Below are 19,527 nucleotides of genomic sequence, written 5' to 3' on the forward strand. Positions count from 1 at the left end.
TCTCTGTGTGAAAAAGTTTTTCCTCTTCTCCGTTCTAAATGGCCAACCCCTTATTCTTAAACTGTGGCCCCTGGTTCCTGACTCCCCCAACATCGGGGACATGTTTCCTGCCTCTAGCCTGTCCAATCCCTTAATAATCTTATATGTTTCAATAAGATCCCCTCTTATCCTAAATTCCAGTGTATACAAGCCCAGTCGCTCCATTCTTTCAACATATGACAGTCCCGCCATCCCGGAAATTAGCCTGGTGAACCTACGCTGCATTCCCTCAATAGCAAGAATGTCCTTCCTCAAATTTGGAGACCAAAACTGCACACAATACTCCAGGTGTGGTCTCACCAGGGCCCTGAATTACTGCAGAAGGACCTATTTGCTCCTATATTCAACTCCTCTTGTAATGTAGGCCAACATGCCATTAGCTTTCTTCACTGCCGGCTGTACCTGCATGCTTACTTTCAGTGACTGATGTATAAGCACACCCAGATCTCTTTGTACTTCCCTTTTTCCTAACCTGACACCATTCAGATAATAATCTGCCTTCCGGTTCTTTCCACCAAAGTGGAGAACCTCACATTTATCCACATTAAACTGCATCTGCCATGCATCTGTCCACTCACCCAACCTGGCCAAGTCACCCTGCATCCTCAAAGCATCCTCCTCACAGTTCACACTGCCACACAGCTTGGTGTCATCTGCAAATTTGCTAATGTTACTTTTAACCCCTTCATCTAAATCATTAATGTATATTGTAAATAGCTGCAGTCCCAGCACCGAGCCTTGCGGTACCCCACTAGTCACTGCCTGCCATTCTGAAAGGGACCTGTTAATCCCTCCTCTTTGTTTCCTGCCTGCCAACCAATTTTCTAACCATGTCAGTACCCTACCCCCAATACCATGTGCTCTAGATTTTCTAACTAATCTCCTATGTGGGACTTTATCAAATGCTTTCTGAAAGTCCAAGTACACTACATCCACTGGGTCTTCCTGGTCCATTTTCCTTGTTACATCCTCAAAAAGTTCCAGAACATTAGTTAAGCATAATTTCCCCTTCGTAAATTCATGCTGACTCGGACCGATCCTGATACTGCTATCCAAATATGCCGCTATGTCATCTTTTATAATTGACATTTAAAATGTGATAGAGAGGGGTTAGAATGGAGTACCCAGGAGAGAATATTCTGGAGGGATAATCCAGAGGCCAGAATAAGAGGGTGATCACTTTGCTGGGGTTATGCTTTAGATCTCCCAATAGTCAGCAGGAACTAGAGGAAAGGGCATGTAAGCCAATTGCAGAGATGTAGAAGAGCAAACCTCCTCTAGCCACATCTATTGCATTCGATGCTCACGATTTGGTCTCCTTTACATCGGCAAGACCAAGCGTAGACTAGGCGACCATTTCGTCGAACACTTGTGCTTGGACTGCCAAGGCCTATTGGATCTCCCGGTTGCTGATCATTTTAATTCCCCTTCCTATTCCCACACTGACCTTTCTGACCTAGGCTTCCTCCGTTGCCAGATTGAGACCAAACGCAAACTGGAGGAACAGCATCTCATATTCTGCTTGGGTAGCTTACAACCCATTGGTATGAACACCGAATTCTCCAATTTTATAGAAATAACCCTCAAACATCTCCCTTTCGAAGTCCCTCTCTCCCCTGCGCCCTACCTGGATGCGCACCCGTTTCTCCCTTTCCCCTTCCCCACATTTCCTTCCATCTATATTCCTTCCTCTGGGTTCACAGTTCATGCCCCTTATATCCTTATCTCTTCATCTCACACTGTTTGTCTTTTCATCTCTGGCTTTTGTCCAACCATCTGCCAATCAAAACTTGGGTACTTTGGAAATGTCATCACTATTCTGTAAGTTACAAAGTTGTTATGGAAAGGGATACGGTTGGTTCTTTAAGATGATAAGTAAAGTCAAGTCAAGTCAAGTCAAGTCAAATTTATTTGTCACATACACATACTCGATGTGCAGTGAAATGAAAGTGGCAATGCCTGCGGGTTGTGCACAAAAAGAATTACAGTTACAGCATATAAATAAAGTTAATAAGTTACTAAACATAGCACAAAAAGTGTCGACAAAAATTTAGTCTCTGGGGTTATCAAAGTTGACAGTCCTGATGGCCTGTGGGAAGAAGCTCCGTCTCATCCTCTCCGTTTTCACAGCGTGACAGCGGAGGCGTTTGCCTGATCGTAGCATCTGGAACAGTCCGTTACTGGGGTGGCAGGGGTCCCTCATGATCTTGCTTGCTCTGGATCTGCACCTCCTGATGTATAGGTCCTGCAGGGGGACGAGTGTAGTTCCCATGGTGCGTTCTGCCGAACGCACTACTCTCTGCAGGGCCATCCTGTCCTGGGCAGAGCTGTTCCCAAACCAGACTGTAATGTTGCCGGACAGGATGCTCTCTACAGCCCCAGAGTAGAAGCAATGAAGGATCCTCAGCGACACTCTGAATTTCCTCAGTTGTCTAAGGTGGTAAAGGCGCTGCTTAGCCTTACCCACCAGTGCGGCAATGTGCGTTGCCCACGTCAGATCCTCTGCGATGCGGACTCCCAAGTATTTGAAACTGCTCACCCTATCCACAATAGACCCATTTATCTCCAGTGGCGTGTACGTCCTTGGATGTTTAGCCCTTCTGAAGTCCACAATCAGCTCCTTTGTTTTAGTGACATTCAAGAGGAGGCTATTGTCCTGACACCAGAGTGCCAGATCAGCCACCTCCTCCCGGTAGGCCTTCTCATCGTTGTTGGAGATCCGGCCCACCACCACAGTGTCATCAGCAAACTTGATGATGGAGTTTGAGCTGAACCTGGCCCTACAGTCATGTGTGTACAGGGAGTACAGTAGGGGGCTAAGGACGCAGCCCTGGGGGGATCCTATGTTCAGGGTGAGGGAGCTAGATGTGTGTTCCCCCATCCTGACCACTTGGGGTCTGGCAGTGAGAAAGTCCAGGACCCAGGCACACAGAGGGGTGCTAAGCCCCAGTTCCAGCAGCTTCTCAACCAGTCTGCTGGGGACTATTGTGTTGAATGCTGAACTAAAGATGTTGATCTGGGGAAAGACTGGCTTCAATATTGTAAGAAAAAACAGATTGGGTCCAGATGCAACTGGTAAAACAACAGCTGACAAATGGGAGTCTTTAAAAGATATTCCAGAGCAGCATGTTTCAATAATGTTGAATCCTGCATTCGACACCAACACCATTGTCAAGTTTGCAGACGACACAACGGTGATCGGGCTGATCACCAACGGTGATGAAACAAAATACAGAGTGGAGGTGCAGAACCTGGCGGACTGGTGCTCTGATAACAACCTGTCCCTAAATACCACCAAGACCAAGGAGCTGATCATCAACTTCCGTAGGTCACATAACGGGGAATACGCCCCGATCTTTATCAACGGGGACAGTATGGAGAGAGTGTCCAGCTTCAAGTTTCTGGGAATTCACATTTCGGAGGACCTAACATGGTCCAATAACACTGCTGCGCTGGTCAAGAAGGCACAGCAACAACTGTTCTACCTAAGAACACTGAAGACGTCTGGTCTACCCCAACAGCTGCTGACGACATTCTACCGCTGAACCATAGAGAGCATCCTAACACATGGCATCCCTGTGTGGTACCTCAGCTGCATGGAGGCAGAAAGGAAAGCTCTTCAGCGGGTAGTCCATAGAGCTCAGAGGACCATCGGAACACAGCTACCAGTCTTGGAGGGCATCTACAACACACGATGCCTCAGAAAAGCCACCAGCATCCACAAAGACTCTTCACACCCCTGCAACAGTCTGTTCGAACTCCTTCCATCGGGCAGACGATACAAGGCCTTCTCCAGATTCAGGAACAGCTTCATCCCCAGGGCCGTAGCTGCCATGAACCGGTCCTGCTGAGCCGGATGGTCACAACGCACAGTGATCCGGCACGGATCTACTTGCACTTTATTCTGTCTTAAAACTGTTACAATTTGTCTCGCTGGGTTGTTGTTGTTTAAATGAATACTGACTAGCTAATTAAATTATTGCATCGTATGGGAGGCACATTCCCAATCTCGTTGTACCCCTGTACAATGACAATAAAGATATATTATATTGTATTGTATTGTATTGTAAGGGTGCAAAGCAATGAAGGCAAGATTACTTAGATGGCAAACTTGGATGGCAAAGGATATTGAAAGGCAAATGGAATCGATGGGGTCCCTTGAGAAAATAGAGTGTGTAGGAGAGAAAGGAGGAAATTAAGAGGGCAAAATGGGGCCATGAAATGTCCATGGCACGAAAAATTACAGTTAACCCTCGCAATAACGGACGGGAGTGGGGGGGTTGGTGTTCGATATTGCTGATTTGCTTCTACATCCGAGTGAGGGGAGTAAAGTTTAACCCAAGGCTGAGAGGGAAGAAATGTGGCCATTGGGCGGGGGTTAAACAAGGGGGAATTCGCAGGCTGGGGGGGGGGCGCATAGCTCTTGGCCCCACATGCTGTGCGCCGGGGATGGGCCCGGTACTCACACCGCTTTCATGCACTCGTTTTCTCCATTCCCGCAATTGGAAGTTCGCCATGTGGCGCCAGCTCTTTGGGTAACTGGCGAAAGTAGGGTGCAGTGCAACAGTAGCCTCGGTCCGCTATAATGGAAATCAGGAACAAGAGGACAGCCAAGGAAAGAGTCGGTCTCCTAAGAGATCAAAGTGAGAATCTTTGTGTGGTGGCAGGGGATGTGGGATAGGTTCTAAATGGATATTTCTCAACTGCATTCACCAAGAAGGATAGAGAAGATAGTGAGTTCTGGAGGGAGTAGGTGGATAATCTGGTGCAGGTTAGTATTACGGACAAGGAATTAGATGACATGGGACACATAAATGTTGATAAATCTCCAGGGTTGGATAATATCTTTCTCAGGAGGCAATAGAAGGCAAGGAAGGAGAGAGCTCAGACCCTGACAGAAACTTGCCTCTTTGTTAACCACAGGTGAGGTGCCAGAAGACTGGAGGATGGCTAATGTTGTTCTTTTATTTAAGAAGGGCAGCAGGGATAAGCCTGTTAACTACAGGCCGATCGGCCTTATGTCAGTGGTAGAGAAATTATTGGCGAAAATTCAAAGGAATAGGATTTCTGTACATTTGGAAAGACAGGGCTAATCAGGAATAGTCAGCATGGCTAGGTGCACAGAAAAACCTGCCGCACTAATTTGATTGAGTTTTTTAAGGAGGTATCGGAGAAGAATGATGAAGCCAGAGTGGTAGTCATTGTGCATGGACTTTAGTAAGGCATTGGACAACGTCATGCAGGTCCTGCCGCTGGCAGGTCCTGACAAGGCTGGCCAAGCAAGTCAAAGCACACGTGATCCGAGGTGAGCTGGATAATTGGATCCAAAACTGGATTGGTGATAAGAGGCAGCGGATAATGGTGGAAAGATTGATCAGGGACCCTTGTTGTGCAGGGATTTATACAATGACCCTTGTAGTTTGTGATATAGATAAATGACTTGGATGCAAATTTAAGATGGTTAGTTTGTAGATGACACAACCTTGGGGATTAAGTCTATCGTTTCCTGTAAGTGACAATACAGATACATAATGTAGTGAAAAAGGCAGGTGGCATGATTGTCTTTTTAGGCAGAGGCATAGATTAGAAAAGTTGGTATGTTATGTTGCAACATTACATACACAGACCCAAGCACACTTGGAATGTCAAGTACATTTCAAATTGTCATATTAAAAGGGATGGCAGGATTAACATATGATGAAAGAATGGATCGACTGGACTTGTATTCACTGGAATTTAGAAGGATGAGAGGAGATCTTATAGAAGCAATAAAATTATGAAGGGATTGGACAGGCTAGATGCAAGAAAATATTCCCCGATGTTGGGGGAGTCCAGAACCAGGGGTCACAGTTTAAGAATAAGGGGTAGGCCATTTAGGACTGGGATGAAGAAAAACTTTTTCACCCAGAGAGTTGTGAATCTGTGGAATTCTCTGCCACAGAAGGCAGTGGAGGCCAATTCACTGGATGTTTTCAAGAGAGAGTTAGATAAAATCAAGGGATATGGGGAAAAAGCAGGAACTGGGTACAGATTGTGAATGATCAGCCATGATCATATTGAATGGCGGTGCTGGCTCGAAGGGTCGGATGGCTTACTCCTGCACCTGCTTTCTATGTTTCTATGTACGAAGGGTGTGGTTGCACTGGAGAAACTGTGAAGGAGACCAGTTAGTCTGACATCAGTGGTGGGGAAGATGCTGGAGTCAATTATAAAAGACGAAATTGCTGAGCATTTATATCACAGTAACAGGATCGTTCAGATTCAGCATGGATTTACGAAGGGGAAATCATGCTTGACTAATCTACTGGAATTTTTTGAGGATGTAACTAGGAAAATTGACAGGGGAGAGCCAGTGGATGTGGTGTACCTCGACTTTCAGAAAGCCTTCGACAAGGTCCCACATAGGAGATTGGTGGGCAAAATTAGAGCACATGGTATTGGAGGTAGGGTACTGACATGGATAGAAAGTTGGTTGACAGACAGAAAGCAAAGAGTGGGGATAAATGGGTCCCTTTCAGAATGGCAGGCAGTGACTAGTGGGGTACCGCAAGGCTCGGTGTTGGGACCGCAGCTATTTACAATATACATCAATGACTTGGATGAAGGGATTAAAAGTACCATTAGCAAATTTGCCGATGATACAAAGCTAGGTGGCAGTGTGAACTGTGAGGAAGATGCTATGAGGTTGCAGGGTGACTTGGACAGGTTGTGTGAGTTGGCGGATGCATGGCAGATGCAGTTTAATGTAGATAAGTGTGAGGTTATCCACTTTGGTGGTAAGAATAGGAAGGCAGATTATTATCTGAATGGTGTCAAGTTAGGAAAAGGGGACGTACAACGTGATCTGGGTGTCTTAGTGCATCAGTCACTGAAAGGAAGCATGCAGGTACAGCAGGCAGTGAAGAAAGCCAATGGAATGTTGGCCTTCATAACAGGAGGAGTTGAGTATAGGAGCAAAGAGGTCCTTCTGCAGTTGTACAGGGCCCTAGTGAGACCGCACCTGGAGTACTGTGTGCAGTTTTGGTCTCCAAATTTGAGGAAGGATATTCTTGCTATTGAGGGCATGCAGCGTAGGTTTACTAGGTTAATTCCCGGAATGGCGGGACTGTCATATGTTGAAAGACTGGAGCGACTAGGTTTGTATACACTGGAATTTAGAAGGATGAGAGGGGATCTTATCGAAACGTATAAAATTATTAAGGGGTTGGACACGTTAGAGGCAGGAAACATGTTCCCAATGTTGGGGGAGTCCAGAACCAGGGGCCATAGTTTAAGAATAAGGGGTAGGCCATTTAGAACAGAGATGAGGAAAAACTTTTTTAGTCAGAGAGTTGTGAATCTGTGGAATTCTCTGCCTCAGAGGGCAGTGGAGGCCAATTCTCTGAATACATTCAAGAGAGAGCTAGATAGAGCTCTTAAGGATAGCGGAGTCAGGGGTATGGGGAGAAGGCAGGAACGGGGTACTGATTGAGAATGATCAGCCATGATCACATTGAATGGCGGTGCTGACTCGAAGGGCCGAATGGCCTTCTCCTGCACCTATTTTCTATTGTCTATTGTCTGTTGAGATTCACCAGGATGCTGCCAGGAATGGATGAGTTTAGTAATAGGAAGAAGTTGGACAGGCTGAGTTTGTTTTCTCTGAAGCCAAGAAAGCTGTGGGATGTCCTGATAAAGGTGGATAAAATTATGAGGCCTAGATAAGGTAGGTAGTCAGGATCTATTTCCCATGGCAGGGGGCATCAAAAACAAGAGGGCACAGGCTTAAGGTGAGTGGAAATAGTTTAAAAGGGACTTAAGGGTAAAGTTTTATATGCGGTGATATCTGAAACACACTACTAACAAAAGGTGGTGGAATCAGATACAATTGGTACATTAGGAAGACAATTAGACAGTCATTTAAATCAAAAAGACCTGGAAAGATACAAACTTCATGGGGGCAAACGGGCATATGGGCAAATCGGTGGGCTCAAGGGGCAATTTCTGTGCTGCACAACTCTACCACTCTACCCATACCTAGAATCAGAGGGCCAAAGAAGCTGACCAAAGGCCTTGAAATATTAGAATGCATCTGAGGATCGGAGACTTTTAAAAGTAGTTCAAAAGCAGTTTAAAAGTAGCAAGAAAGAGATAAGACTTTCTTTTTTACCTTCCATCACAGTGTGGAGGTGCCTGGAGGAGAGTCACTGTGATGGATGTTTGTGTTGAATTATGTAGTTGTGTGTTTTTGTTACTTTTTTATTGTTGTGACTGCATGGCAATCAAATTTCGTTCAAACCTGTTTTGAATGACAAATAAAGAAATTCAAAAAATTCAAATTGTCTTAAGTAATTAAAAAGGAATCTAAATAAAAATACCCTAAATTACTAGAAATCAATTAAGAACAGGAAGAGAAAATATATTAAAGAAAAATAATCGAAACACTTAACTTTTTAACTTAAGGTCTGTAAACCCATTTAGGAATGGGCTCGGCTATTTGCAGCAGCCATTGCTCATGCAAGGCCAAGGAGATTGGGTATGAAGTTAATCCATGTCTTCAGCTTCATGTGCCAATGTTCCACCCCTGGGCTCAGTGGAGGTCCAGTTTACTGACATCTCACCTTCAGCTCATCTCAGACTCCCTCAGTTTTGATGCAAAGATGGAGAAGAGTTGGTCAATGAAGTGGGTGCTGGTGGTTCTCTACAGAATGCGCAGCATTGAGCAGAAGACATAAAGTGTCACATATTTGTTAACAATCCATTACTTGCTGACTCCAAAATTGAAAGCAATGCCAGTGCTTGAATTGGGATGTCTTGAGAGGATATAATAATTGAGAACATAAGAAAGAGAAACAGGTCCGGGACTTCTAACTAGTTCTGCCAGTCACCAAGATCATGGCTGATCTTCTACCGAAGAGCCATTTTGTGGGAACTTCATCACCACTGATGTTGGTGCCACCTCAGTAGTTGAAGATGTCAGCAAAAACTTCAGCCTGTTGGTCCGTGCCGGTTTTGAGAACACAACGAAGTATTCCATAAGTGCCAGAAGCTTTACACCCACTATCCAGAGTCTGAGACCCCTGATTCCCACCGTCTACCCTATTAAACCATCCAAATACAATACATTTCACCACCAGCATCTGTCATTTTTCTGAACTCCAAGGAAAACTGTGATCTTTCAACAAGTTCACAGCAATGAACTTCCTGATAGTATATAAAATGATAAAAGGAATAGATAGGGTAGACATTCAGAACCTTTTTCCCATTGTGGACATGTCAAAGCCAAGAGGTCATAGGTTCAAGGTGAAAGAAAGCCAATATGTGGGGCAGGTTTTTTACATAAGGGGTGGTGGATACTTGGAACGCGCTGCCAGGGATGGTGGTAGTGGCATTCAAGAGACTTTTAGATAAGTAAGTGGATATGCAGGGAATATGGACCATGTGGAGGCAAATGAGATTATAATTTCTTGGCATCATGTTCGACATGGACATATTGGACAGAAGGGCCTGTTCATGCGCTAAATTTGTCTATGTTCTAATATTCTGCGTTGCCACATGCTTCCATATTTGTACATGTACATGCTGCAGTACCTTTTTATTTAAGGCAACTCCATCTTCACAGTCCAGCACAGCACAATCTACATGAAGATTGGGGATCTTCTGGAGTTTCCTTTCATCATTGCCAGGCACGTACAGCACAGCTCTCCGTGGTGTGTACTTCTGGTTGGTGTGTGCACCGGATGAGTGGTGACAGCACAGTATAGGCCCAAGAAAGTGACCTATCTTGGCAGAGTTAAGTCTGAAAGGAACAAGAGTGAATAAGTCAAACCAAGACTAAACAAGCAGATTAAACAGATTAAACACAAACTAACTGTCTTCTTTTCAAGGGAAAATGTGATCAATATCAGCTCTGAACCATGAATTTCTAAATATATCCACCACCATTACAAGGGCTCATACACCCTTGTCACAGCTCATCTGTGATTTTGCTATCTCAAGGCTTGACTATTCAAACGCAATCCTTGCCAACCTCTCATTTTGCTCTCGCCGTAAACTTCATCCAAAAGTCTGCTTCCCACATCATTTACTCACCTATCATCCACCTTGGGTGAAACATACATTGGATCTGGTGAAGCAACACATGTATTTTGTAAATTCTCATTGTTGTTTTCAATTCTTATCTCCGTAATTTCCTCCAGACCTACTATTATGACAATAGACAATAGACAATAGGTGCAGGAGTAGGCCATTCAGCCCTTCGAGCCAGCACCGCCATTCAATGCGATCATGGCTGATCACTCTCAATCAGTACCCCGTTCCTGCCTTCTCCCCATACCCCCTCACTCCGCTATCCTTAAGAGCTCTATCCAGCTCTCTCTTGAAAGCATCCAACGAACTGGCCTCCACTGCCTTCTGAGGCAGAGAATTCCACACCTTCACCACCCTCTGACTGAAAAAGTTCTTCCTCATCTCCGTTCTAAATGGCCTACCCCTTATTCTTAAACTGTGGCCCCTTGTTCTGGACTCCCCCAACATTGGGAACATGTTATCTGCCTCCAATGTGTCCAATCCCCTAATTATCTTATATGTTTCAATAAGATCCCCCCTCATCCTTCTAAATTCCAGTGTATACAAGCCCAATCGCTCCAGCCTTTCAACATACGACAGTCCCGCCATTCCGGGAATTAACCTAGTGAACCTACGCTGCACGCCCTCCATAGCAAGAATATCCTTCCTCAAATTTGGAGACCAAAACTGCACACAGTACTCCAGGTGCGGTCTCACCAGGGCCCGGTACAACTGTAGAAGGACCTCTTTGCTCCTATACTCAACTCCTCTTGTTACGAAGGCCAACATTCCATTGGCTTTCTTCACTGCCTGCTGTACCTGCATGCTTCCTTTCATTGACTGATGCACTAGGACACCCAGATCTCGTTGAACTCCCCCTCCTCCTAACTTGACACCATTCAGATAATAATCTGCCTTTCTATTCTTACTTCCAAAGTGAATAACCTCACACTTATCTACATTAAACTGCATCTGCCATGTATCCGCCCACTCACTTTCTTTGATATGCCGACAATATTTCAATTCTGGTAATTGCTTCACAACTGAAGGAGTGCAATAATATCCGTAGTCCCAGTTTTGGACAAGATGTTAAACTGCGGCCTTATCCATTCTCACTGGTGGATGCAAAAGGTCCCATTTGATTATCTCAAAGAAGAGCAGTTGGAATTCTCACATATCTTGGGCCAATATTTTATCTTTCCTTGCAGCAGATTATCTGCTCGTCATCAAATAAAGTCTTGCACTATGCTCCAAAAGTGTTTTATAACAAAGTACTTTTGGGGGCACAGTGGTGAAGAGCGGCACAGTGGCACAGCGGTAGAGTTGCTGCGTTATAGCGGCAGAGACTTGGGTTCGATCCCGACTGTGGATGCTGTCTGCACGGAGTTTGTACATTCTGCTTGTAACCGCGTGGGTTTCTCTGGGTACTCCGGTTTCCTCCCACACTCCAAAGACGTACAGGTTTGTAGCTTAATTGGCTTCTGTAAATTGTCTTACTGTGTAGGATAGTGCCATCGTACAGTATGATCACTGGTCAGAATGGACTCGGTGGGCTGAAGGGCCTTTTTCCACGCAGTATCTCTGAAGTCTAAGATCTAAATCTGTAAAGTCTGAGAGGGCAGTCACAGTTGTGATGCAGGAAATTTGCTGGCTTATTTTGTGCATAGCAAGATCCCATACACAGCAAGGTGAAAAAGACGAGATAAAATGTACTGAAAAAAAATTGCTTCTTGAGGGATTTTGATGAACCACAAAGTAGCTGCTCCCACATCTTCAGGCAGAATCAGAGCAGAATCATTAAATCCCAAACAGAAGGGAGATCATCTTTCAGGCAAGGTATGGATTTCAAAATATTTATTCCAATATCCTGATCAATAGTTATCCCCCATCCAGCATCAGGAAAACAAACAATGGGACCACTTGTCACACCTCTACTCAAGGAAGCTTCCTGTGTATTATTTTGCCTGCTGCATTGTCCATATTGGTTGCTATTTCAAAGTATTTCATAGAATCATAGAGCACAGGGATAGGCCCTTCAGCCCATCAAATCCATACCAACCATCATAGAAACATAGAAAAGAGATGCAGGAGTAGGCCATTCGACCCTTTGGGCCAGCACCCCCCTTCAATATGATCATGGCTGATTTTCCAAAATCAGTCCCCATTCCTGCTTTTTCACCATATCCCTTGATTCCGTTAGCCCTAAGAGCTAAATCTAACTCTCTCTTGAAAACATCCAGTGAATTGGCCGCCACTGCCTTCTGTGGCAGAGAATTCCACAGATTTACAACTCTCTGGGTGAAAAGGTTTTTCCTCATCTCAGTCCTAAATGGCCTACCCCTTATTCTTAAACTGTGACCCCTGGTTATGGACTCCCCCAACATCGGGAAAATTTTTCCTGCATCTAACCTGATCTCTTAAGATCCCTTAAGAATTTTATATGTGTCTATAAGACTATGTTTCTATCATAAACTAGGTTCATAGAATCTCATCTTTCCCTTCCTGAATTTGACAATCAGTTCCTCGGTCTTGATGCCTGAGAGTAAGATTATTGTTTAGGCACCGTTCAATCAGATCACAGGAGGAGTACAGGAGTCTCCCTCCTGCACTCTGACTTGTTAGTTGTCCAGCAATGGTGGTATCATTAATGAATTGAAACCTCACGTTGGAACTAGGTCAGGCTACACAGTCATGGGTACAGAGTGAGTAGAGAAGAGGACTATGCACACAGCCTTGAGGTGCTCCTACAGTGCCCTCCATAATGTTTGGGACAAAGACCCATCATTTATTTATTTCCCTCTGTACTCCACAATTTAAGATTTGTCATAGAAAAAATCACATGTGGTTAAAGTGCACATTGTCAGATTTTAATAAAGGCAATTTTTATACATTTTGGTTTCACCATGTAGAAATTACAGCAATGTTTATACATAGTCCCCCCATTTCAGGACACCATAATGTTTGAGACACAGCAATGTCATGTAAATGAAAGTAGTCATGTTTAGTATTTTGTTGCATAACATTTGCATGCAATGACTGCTTGAAGTCTGCGATTCATGAACATCACCAGTTGCTGGGTGTCTTCTCTGGTGATGCTCTGCCAGGCCTGTATTGCAGCCATCTTTAGCGCTTGTTTTGGGGGCTAGTCCCCTTCAGTTTTCTCTTCAGCATATAAAAGGCATGGTCAATTGGGTTCAGATCAGGTGATTGACTTGGCCACTCAAGAATTGACCATTTTTTAGCTTTGAAAAACTCCTTTACTGCTTTAGCAATATGTTTGGGATCGTTGTCTTGTTGTAGAATGAACCGCCTGCCAATGAGTTTTGAGGCATTTGTTTGAACTGGAGCAGATCGGATGTGCCTATACACTTCAGAATTCATTATGCTACTACCATCAGCAGTTGTATCATCAATGAAGATAAGTGAGCCAGTACCTTCAGCAGCCATACATGCCCAGGCCATAACACCCCCACCACCATGTTTCACAGATGAGGTGGTATGCTTTGGATCTTGGGCAGTTCCTTCTCTCCTCCATACTTTGCTCTTGCCATCACTCTAATATAAGTTAATCTTCATCTCATCTTTCAAGACCATTTTCCAGAATTGTGGTTGCTCTTTTAAGTACTTTTTGGCAAACGGTAACCTGGCCATCACATTTTTGCAGCTAACCAGTGGTTTGCATCTTGCAGTGTAGCCTCTGTATTTCTGTTCATGAAGTCTTCTGCGGACAGTGATCATTGACAAATCCACACCTGACTCCTGAAGAGTGTTTCTGATCTGTCGATCAGGTATTTGGGGATTTTTCTTTATTATACGGAGAATTCTTCTGTCATCAGCTGGGAAGGTCTTCCTTGGCCTGCCAGTCCCTTTGCGATCAGTAAGCTCACCAGTGCTCTCTTTCTTCTTAATGATGTTCCAAACAGTTGATTTTGGTAAGCCTAAGGTTTGGCTGAAATCTCGAACATTTTTATTCTTGTTTCTCAGTCTCATAATAGCTTCTTTGACTTTCATTGGTACAACTTTGGTCTTCATGTTGATAAACAGCAATAAAAGTTTCCAAAGGTGATGGAAAGACTGGAGGAAAGAGTAGGTGCTGAGAGCTCTCTTATACCTGCATTAAGGAGGCATTTAAACATACCTGAGCAATTACAAACCCCTGTGAAGCCATGTGTCCCAAACATTATGGTGCCCTGAAATAGGGGGACTATGTATAAACACAGCCGTAATTTCTACATGGTGAAACCAAAATGTATAAAAATGGCCTTTATTAAAATCTGACAATGTGTACTTTAACCACATGTGATTTTTTTCTATTACAAATCTCAAATCGTGGAGTACAGAGACAAATAAATAAATGATGGGTCTTTGTCCCAAACATAATGGAGGGCACTGTATGTCATTATTGAGCAGGAAGTGTTGTTGCCAATTTGTACTGACTGTGGCCTGCTGGTGAGGAAGTTGAGGATCTAATTACATAGGGACACGCAGAGACACAATTGTCAGCGTTTAATGATAATTTTTGAAGAGATGATGGTGTTGAATGCCAAGCAGTGGTCGGTGAACAACAGCCTGAAGTACATGTTCTTATTGACCAAATGATACAGTGCAGAGCGGAGAACCAGCAAGATCACATCCTCTGTTGATCTTTTGTGGCAGTATATGAATTGTAATAAATCCAGGTTCCTTACTGAGGTGGCAGTTGAAATGCTTCATAACCAACCTCTCAAAGCACTTTATCATCATGGACGTTAGTGGCACTGGTTGGTAGTCATTGAGGCACGACACCTTACTCTTCATGGACACGTATTATTGGTGTCCTTTTAAAGCAGGTGGGAACCGTAGACATTATTAATGAGAGGTTGGAGATGTCCACAAAAACTGCACTCAATTGGTCCGTGTAGGTTTTAAGAACGTGACCAGGTTCACTATCGGGGCCGGACGTTTTCGAGTATTCACCCTCATGAAGGATCTTCTGGCTGGCCTCGGTGACTAAAATTAATGTTATCACGAGCTGTGAGGCCTGAGAAGGTACATCTATGATCTCCCTTTCGAAGCAAGCATTGAGAACATTGGTGTGTAAGAAGGAACTGCAGATGCTGGTTTAAACTGAAGATAGACACAAAAAGCTGTAGTAACTCAGCGGGACAGGCAGCATCTCTGGAGAGAAGGAATGGGTGATGTTTCGGGTCGAGACCCTTCTTCCTTCTCTCCAGAGATGCTGCCTGTCCTGCTGAGTTACTACAGCTTTTTGTGTTTATATTGAGACCATTGGGCTTGTCTGGGAGGCGTGTATCAATGTCAGCTGAACTACTACTTTTATCCTAACTCACACCGAGTCTTCTTCCCCACCTACCTCTATGATCTCCCCTGTTACTAGTTTCACTGAGATCTCGTCGCTCATGCAACCGTGTTTCTTGTACAACCCCAATTTGAATCACTCACTCTCTGACGGTTACATAAGCTCTGAACCCCAAACCACAGCATAGCAATAGATTGTACATCGAACACGTGGTTCCATGCTGGTGCTTATATGATACAGAGGTTTCTCCACCATTTCACCTCATCAGTACATCCTTCTATAACCTTCCCCCTCATGTGCTTAGCCTAGCTTGCCTCAAACCAATGTTTGTTTCTTTGTCTCAACCACTCCATGTGACATTGAGTTCCATTATCTCACTTTCTAACTGAAGATCATCCCCCGATGTGTAAGTTTCATACATTATATTTAATCTCCTTCAATTCCTGACCTTTTGCATTTCTCTAAACTTAATCCCTCCACCACTGGTTGACATGCCCGGCTGATCACGTCCTACGGACCAGAATGTCCTCCCTAAATCTCTCAGTCTCTGTCTTCTCCGATATCTTTGATCACGAAATCACGTCATGTATTCTTTTGTGGCTTGGTGTTAAAATTTTGTTTGATAACATCCTGCAAAGGGACTTGACAGATTTTAGTTTCCTAAAAGGCATGAGCCATTATGAGGCACATGAGGGTAGTCGTTGTTTATGTTACATAAAAACTAGCACAAAAAATGGTTAGATATGATTTTAAAAGCAAGAATTGTAAGACAACAAAAAACACATTTCAAGACTACAATTGGCCAAATAAAACTCTGGCAACATTCATATCTCTTGGGGGATTAAAATATATATATTTCCTGTATCTGTTCTGCATTTACAATGCTGAATTGCTTCTGATGGAAAAATCTTTTTAAAGATAATCTGAGTCTTCGACCTGAAATGTCCATTTTGTATCTTTCCACAGATGTAGCCTGACCTGTGGACTGTTCCAACATTTTCTGTCTCTATATCTGGTACAGCAACTGTTGTATCTGCCCAGTTTCTTTCTGTGAGCATATTTTAATCCATCTATTTAGGCCTTCTTCCGATTTTCATCATCACAGAAGCCAGTGTTCAGAAGGAGAAAAGGCTGTGGCCAATTTGTGTACAACAAACCACAACACCATTTCATCTGTCCTAAAACCACTCTTGTCATTTGGCGCCAAATGTTTTGTATGCACTTCGGGCTGCTTTACTATATTAGAGACACTTCAATTTGTCACATCTGAGATCCAAGGAACAGTGACATCACACAGTAACATCCTTGTTTGTGCTCTCCAGTACACATGTATGATGTTACTTGCTCGTGGCAAACTGGTTTGAATCACATTCGAACAGACTGTAAAGAAATGGATGTGTGAATGTCTCTTTCTCAGACACCAACTCACCCTTGTAAAGTCTGTTTTCACTTGAGCTGCTCATTCAAGTCGGTTTGTAATGTGGGGCAGTCATTCCCAATGGTTTGTCAAAACCAGATCAGATGTAATTGTTTCACACTTAGTTGGCTTTCTGTGAGGCTTAGAAGATACCAGTTGAATAAATCCATTCAAGAGCATGCACAATTGAGCAAGAGGGGCAACAGATTAAGAATCCTAAAAAAAAATTAACAAGGCCAAAAATCTGCATAGAACTGTTCTCTAATTAAACCTGGAAGACTTGCAATGTTTGTTGTAAACACCGGCAAAGCTTGCACAAACATTTGCACTTCTCACAGCCACTGCATTCAGTTGTCGACACTCAGCCGTCGCCTAAGCGATGCAGTTGTCCAAACAGTTTTACTAGTCCAGCTGCGGAATGCACGTTTAATCAGAGATGCTAATGATCACTGCTACATCCTTCCCTTTCCCTACACTGGCTCTGCCGCTCTGCATTCTCAGCCAATTAACACTAATGAATAGTGCAAAATTGCTTGGGATCACATGCGCCTAATCGCAGTGCAGTCGACAGTGCTCACCTGTTTTTTTTATTGGGTCTATTCCATTGGGATTCAAAGCATTTGTCACTAGTTTTGGTTTAAAGAAACTGAGGTCATTCCTGAAAGTGAATAAATGTTCGCTCTTTCTCTCCCTCTTTCTCTCTCTCTCCTTTATTGTTCTCACAAAAAAATGTAAAGTCACTTCAAGAGGCACTTAATCCCATCATCTACACTGACAATTGGCTTGAAGCATCAATCAAGCTGAATCAGAGCCTGAAGAAGCATCACTATGTGGTGTACAATTAAAAGTAATTCAGGTAGCTGTGCCTTTGGGCACTTTTTGCATACAGTAGCAGCTCAACAGGGAACTTGAATGGCACGGTATTATAGAGAAAGAAACCAGCGACAATGTCTGTGAGCAAAGGGGAGGAATAAGAAAGGGGAGGAATAAACATGGGCTTGCTTTATAAGGACAGTGGAATAGCGAAAGAAGGAGGAGCATGCAATCTCCTAGAGGGAGAAAACCCTACAGCTAATGTATTGATCAGGAACAAAAACAAAGCCAGGGCTGTGGGGGGTAGGGGGGAGGGGAGAGAAACAGTCTTCAAAATCTTGAGAATGCAAGTGAAAGGAAGGCAGAAAGTACTCCATGTGGACAAAGAAATGTCAAAAAGCAGAAATAGGAAATGTTACCCTGGAAGGGAGAAATTAGATTTTTGAAACAGTATTCAGATTTAGATTCAGATCAGTTTGTCATGTACACCAGAGTGCAATGAAATTCCTTATTTATATGAAGCTGACAGAGTAAACAGTGTACATACAGTAATGATAAATGAAACAATAAATACAGCAAATGAGTGTAAAACAGCAGAATAGTGCAGTGTTGTACTAAGTCACATCTCTCTCAGATGGCAAGACTGCAGATGGCTACAAATCAGAGCACCACAGTTCACATAAAACATTACAATGTATTAAACAGGTCAGGACAAAACACCACACTCAATTTCCACAAATTCTAAGAGCAAAATGCAAGGCTCCGAACAATAAACATATGCAGCTAGACTTTAAGGATACCCACGTGCCATCTTTTGCATTATTTTAGTGTATATAATGAAAATAATAAAGACCCGTGTATCTGCAGTGGCCTTTGCCTCCTCAGCACACACTTAGCAGCCAACGATATACTTTCCTGAAGTATGAGAAAATACGATAGCCAATTTATGTACAGCAAGATCCCGCAAATGGCAAGGTGATCACGAGCAATTTATAATAAGTTTTAGTTATGTTGGTTGGTTGGACAGCAGTGCGGCTCACCTGCAGTCTGTTTGTCTTTTGTGTTTTTTGTTGTTTTTTGTCTTAATTGTAGTGTTTAGATGTGATGTCGTTTTTTGTTGTTGTTGTGTACTATGTGTGTAAGGGAACTGTAAAATTGTCTCTTCCGAACGCGACCTTTTTTTCTGGGTGCTGTCTCCGTTCCCACTGCGGCCTACCATCGGCCAAACACCTGGAGCTGGCGGTCTCCAGCTTACCATCTGCGGAGCTGGCTGCCTTCGGAGGCTGTGGTGGCGCTGCGACTGCGGCTGCGACTCGCCTTCGGAGGCTCTGGAAGCTTCTGCTGCGGGCCGCGTAGATATCGGTAGCTCGCAGACCCCTGGGTGGGGGCCGACATCGGGAGCTCCGGCAGCGGCAGCGTCTTCGTCCGCCACGAATCGCGGGGCTTGGGTCGGCCCACTGCGGACCTTTCACCGTCCGGCGCGGCCTGAAATAGGCCGCGGGATTTTTCTCCGCCCGGCGGGGGCTTCAATGTCGGGAGCCACGTCCACCCCGACGTGGGAACTTCAACAGCCTGATTGCGGGAGAAGAAGGCAGGGGAAGAGAAAAGACATTCTGGCCTTCCATCACAGTGCGGAGGTGACTGGAGGAGACTCACTGTGATGGATGTTTCTTTTTTTTGTTTTGTGTTGGTTTGTGATTGTGTGTGTGTTATTGCTTATTTTTATTGCTCTTATTGTTGGACTGTGGATAACGGAATTTCGTCCAAAAGACTTGTGTTTTTTGGATGACAATAAAGGTTATTCTAATTCTGATACTGATAACTTTTGGTCCCAGTTCATTGGGGAGAACTGTTTAACTCTCCTTTAAATATATTCATGGGATCCTTTATATCCTCTTGATGGCATAGATGA

The 19,527-nt window shown here is 43.9% G+C and overlaps 1 protein-coding gene across 1 annotated transcript in view; it reads right to left on the minus strand.

Moving 5' to 3' along the window:
- clybl (citrate lyase beta like) overlaps positions 1-19,527 on the minus strand; it is a 140,740-nt gene that overhangs the window by 21,863 nt on the left and 99,350 nt on the right. Inside the window, exon 3 of the mRNA XM_078403017.1 lies at positions 9,610-9,817. Within this exon, the coding sequence (XP_078259143.1) occupies positions 9,610-9,817 (208 nt within the window). The remainder of the gene's footprint in view (positions 1-9,609; positions 9,818-19,527) is intronic.

The sequence above is a fragment of the Rhinoraja longicauda genome, chromosome 7, assembly GCF_053455715.1.
Source record: "Rhinoraja longicauda isolate Sanriku21f chromosome 7, sRhiLon1.1, whole genome shotgun sequence".
Lineage (NCBI taxonomy): Eukaryota > Metazoa > Chordata > Chondrichthyes > Rajiformes > Arhynchobatidae > Rhinoraja > Rhinoraja longicauda.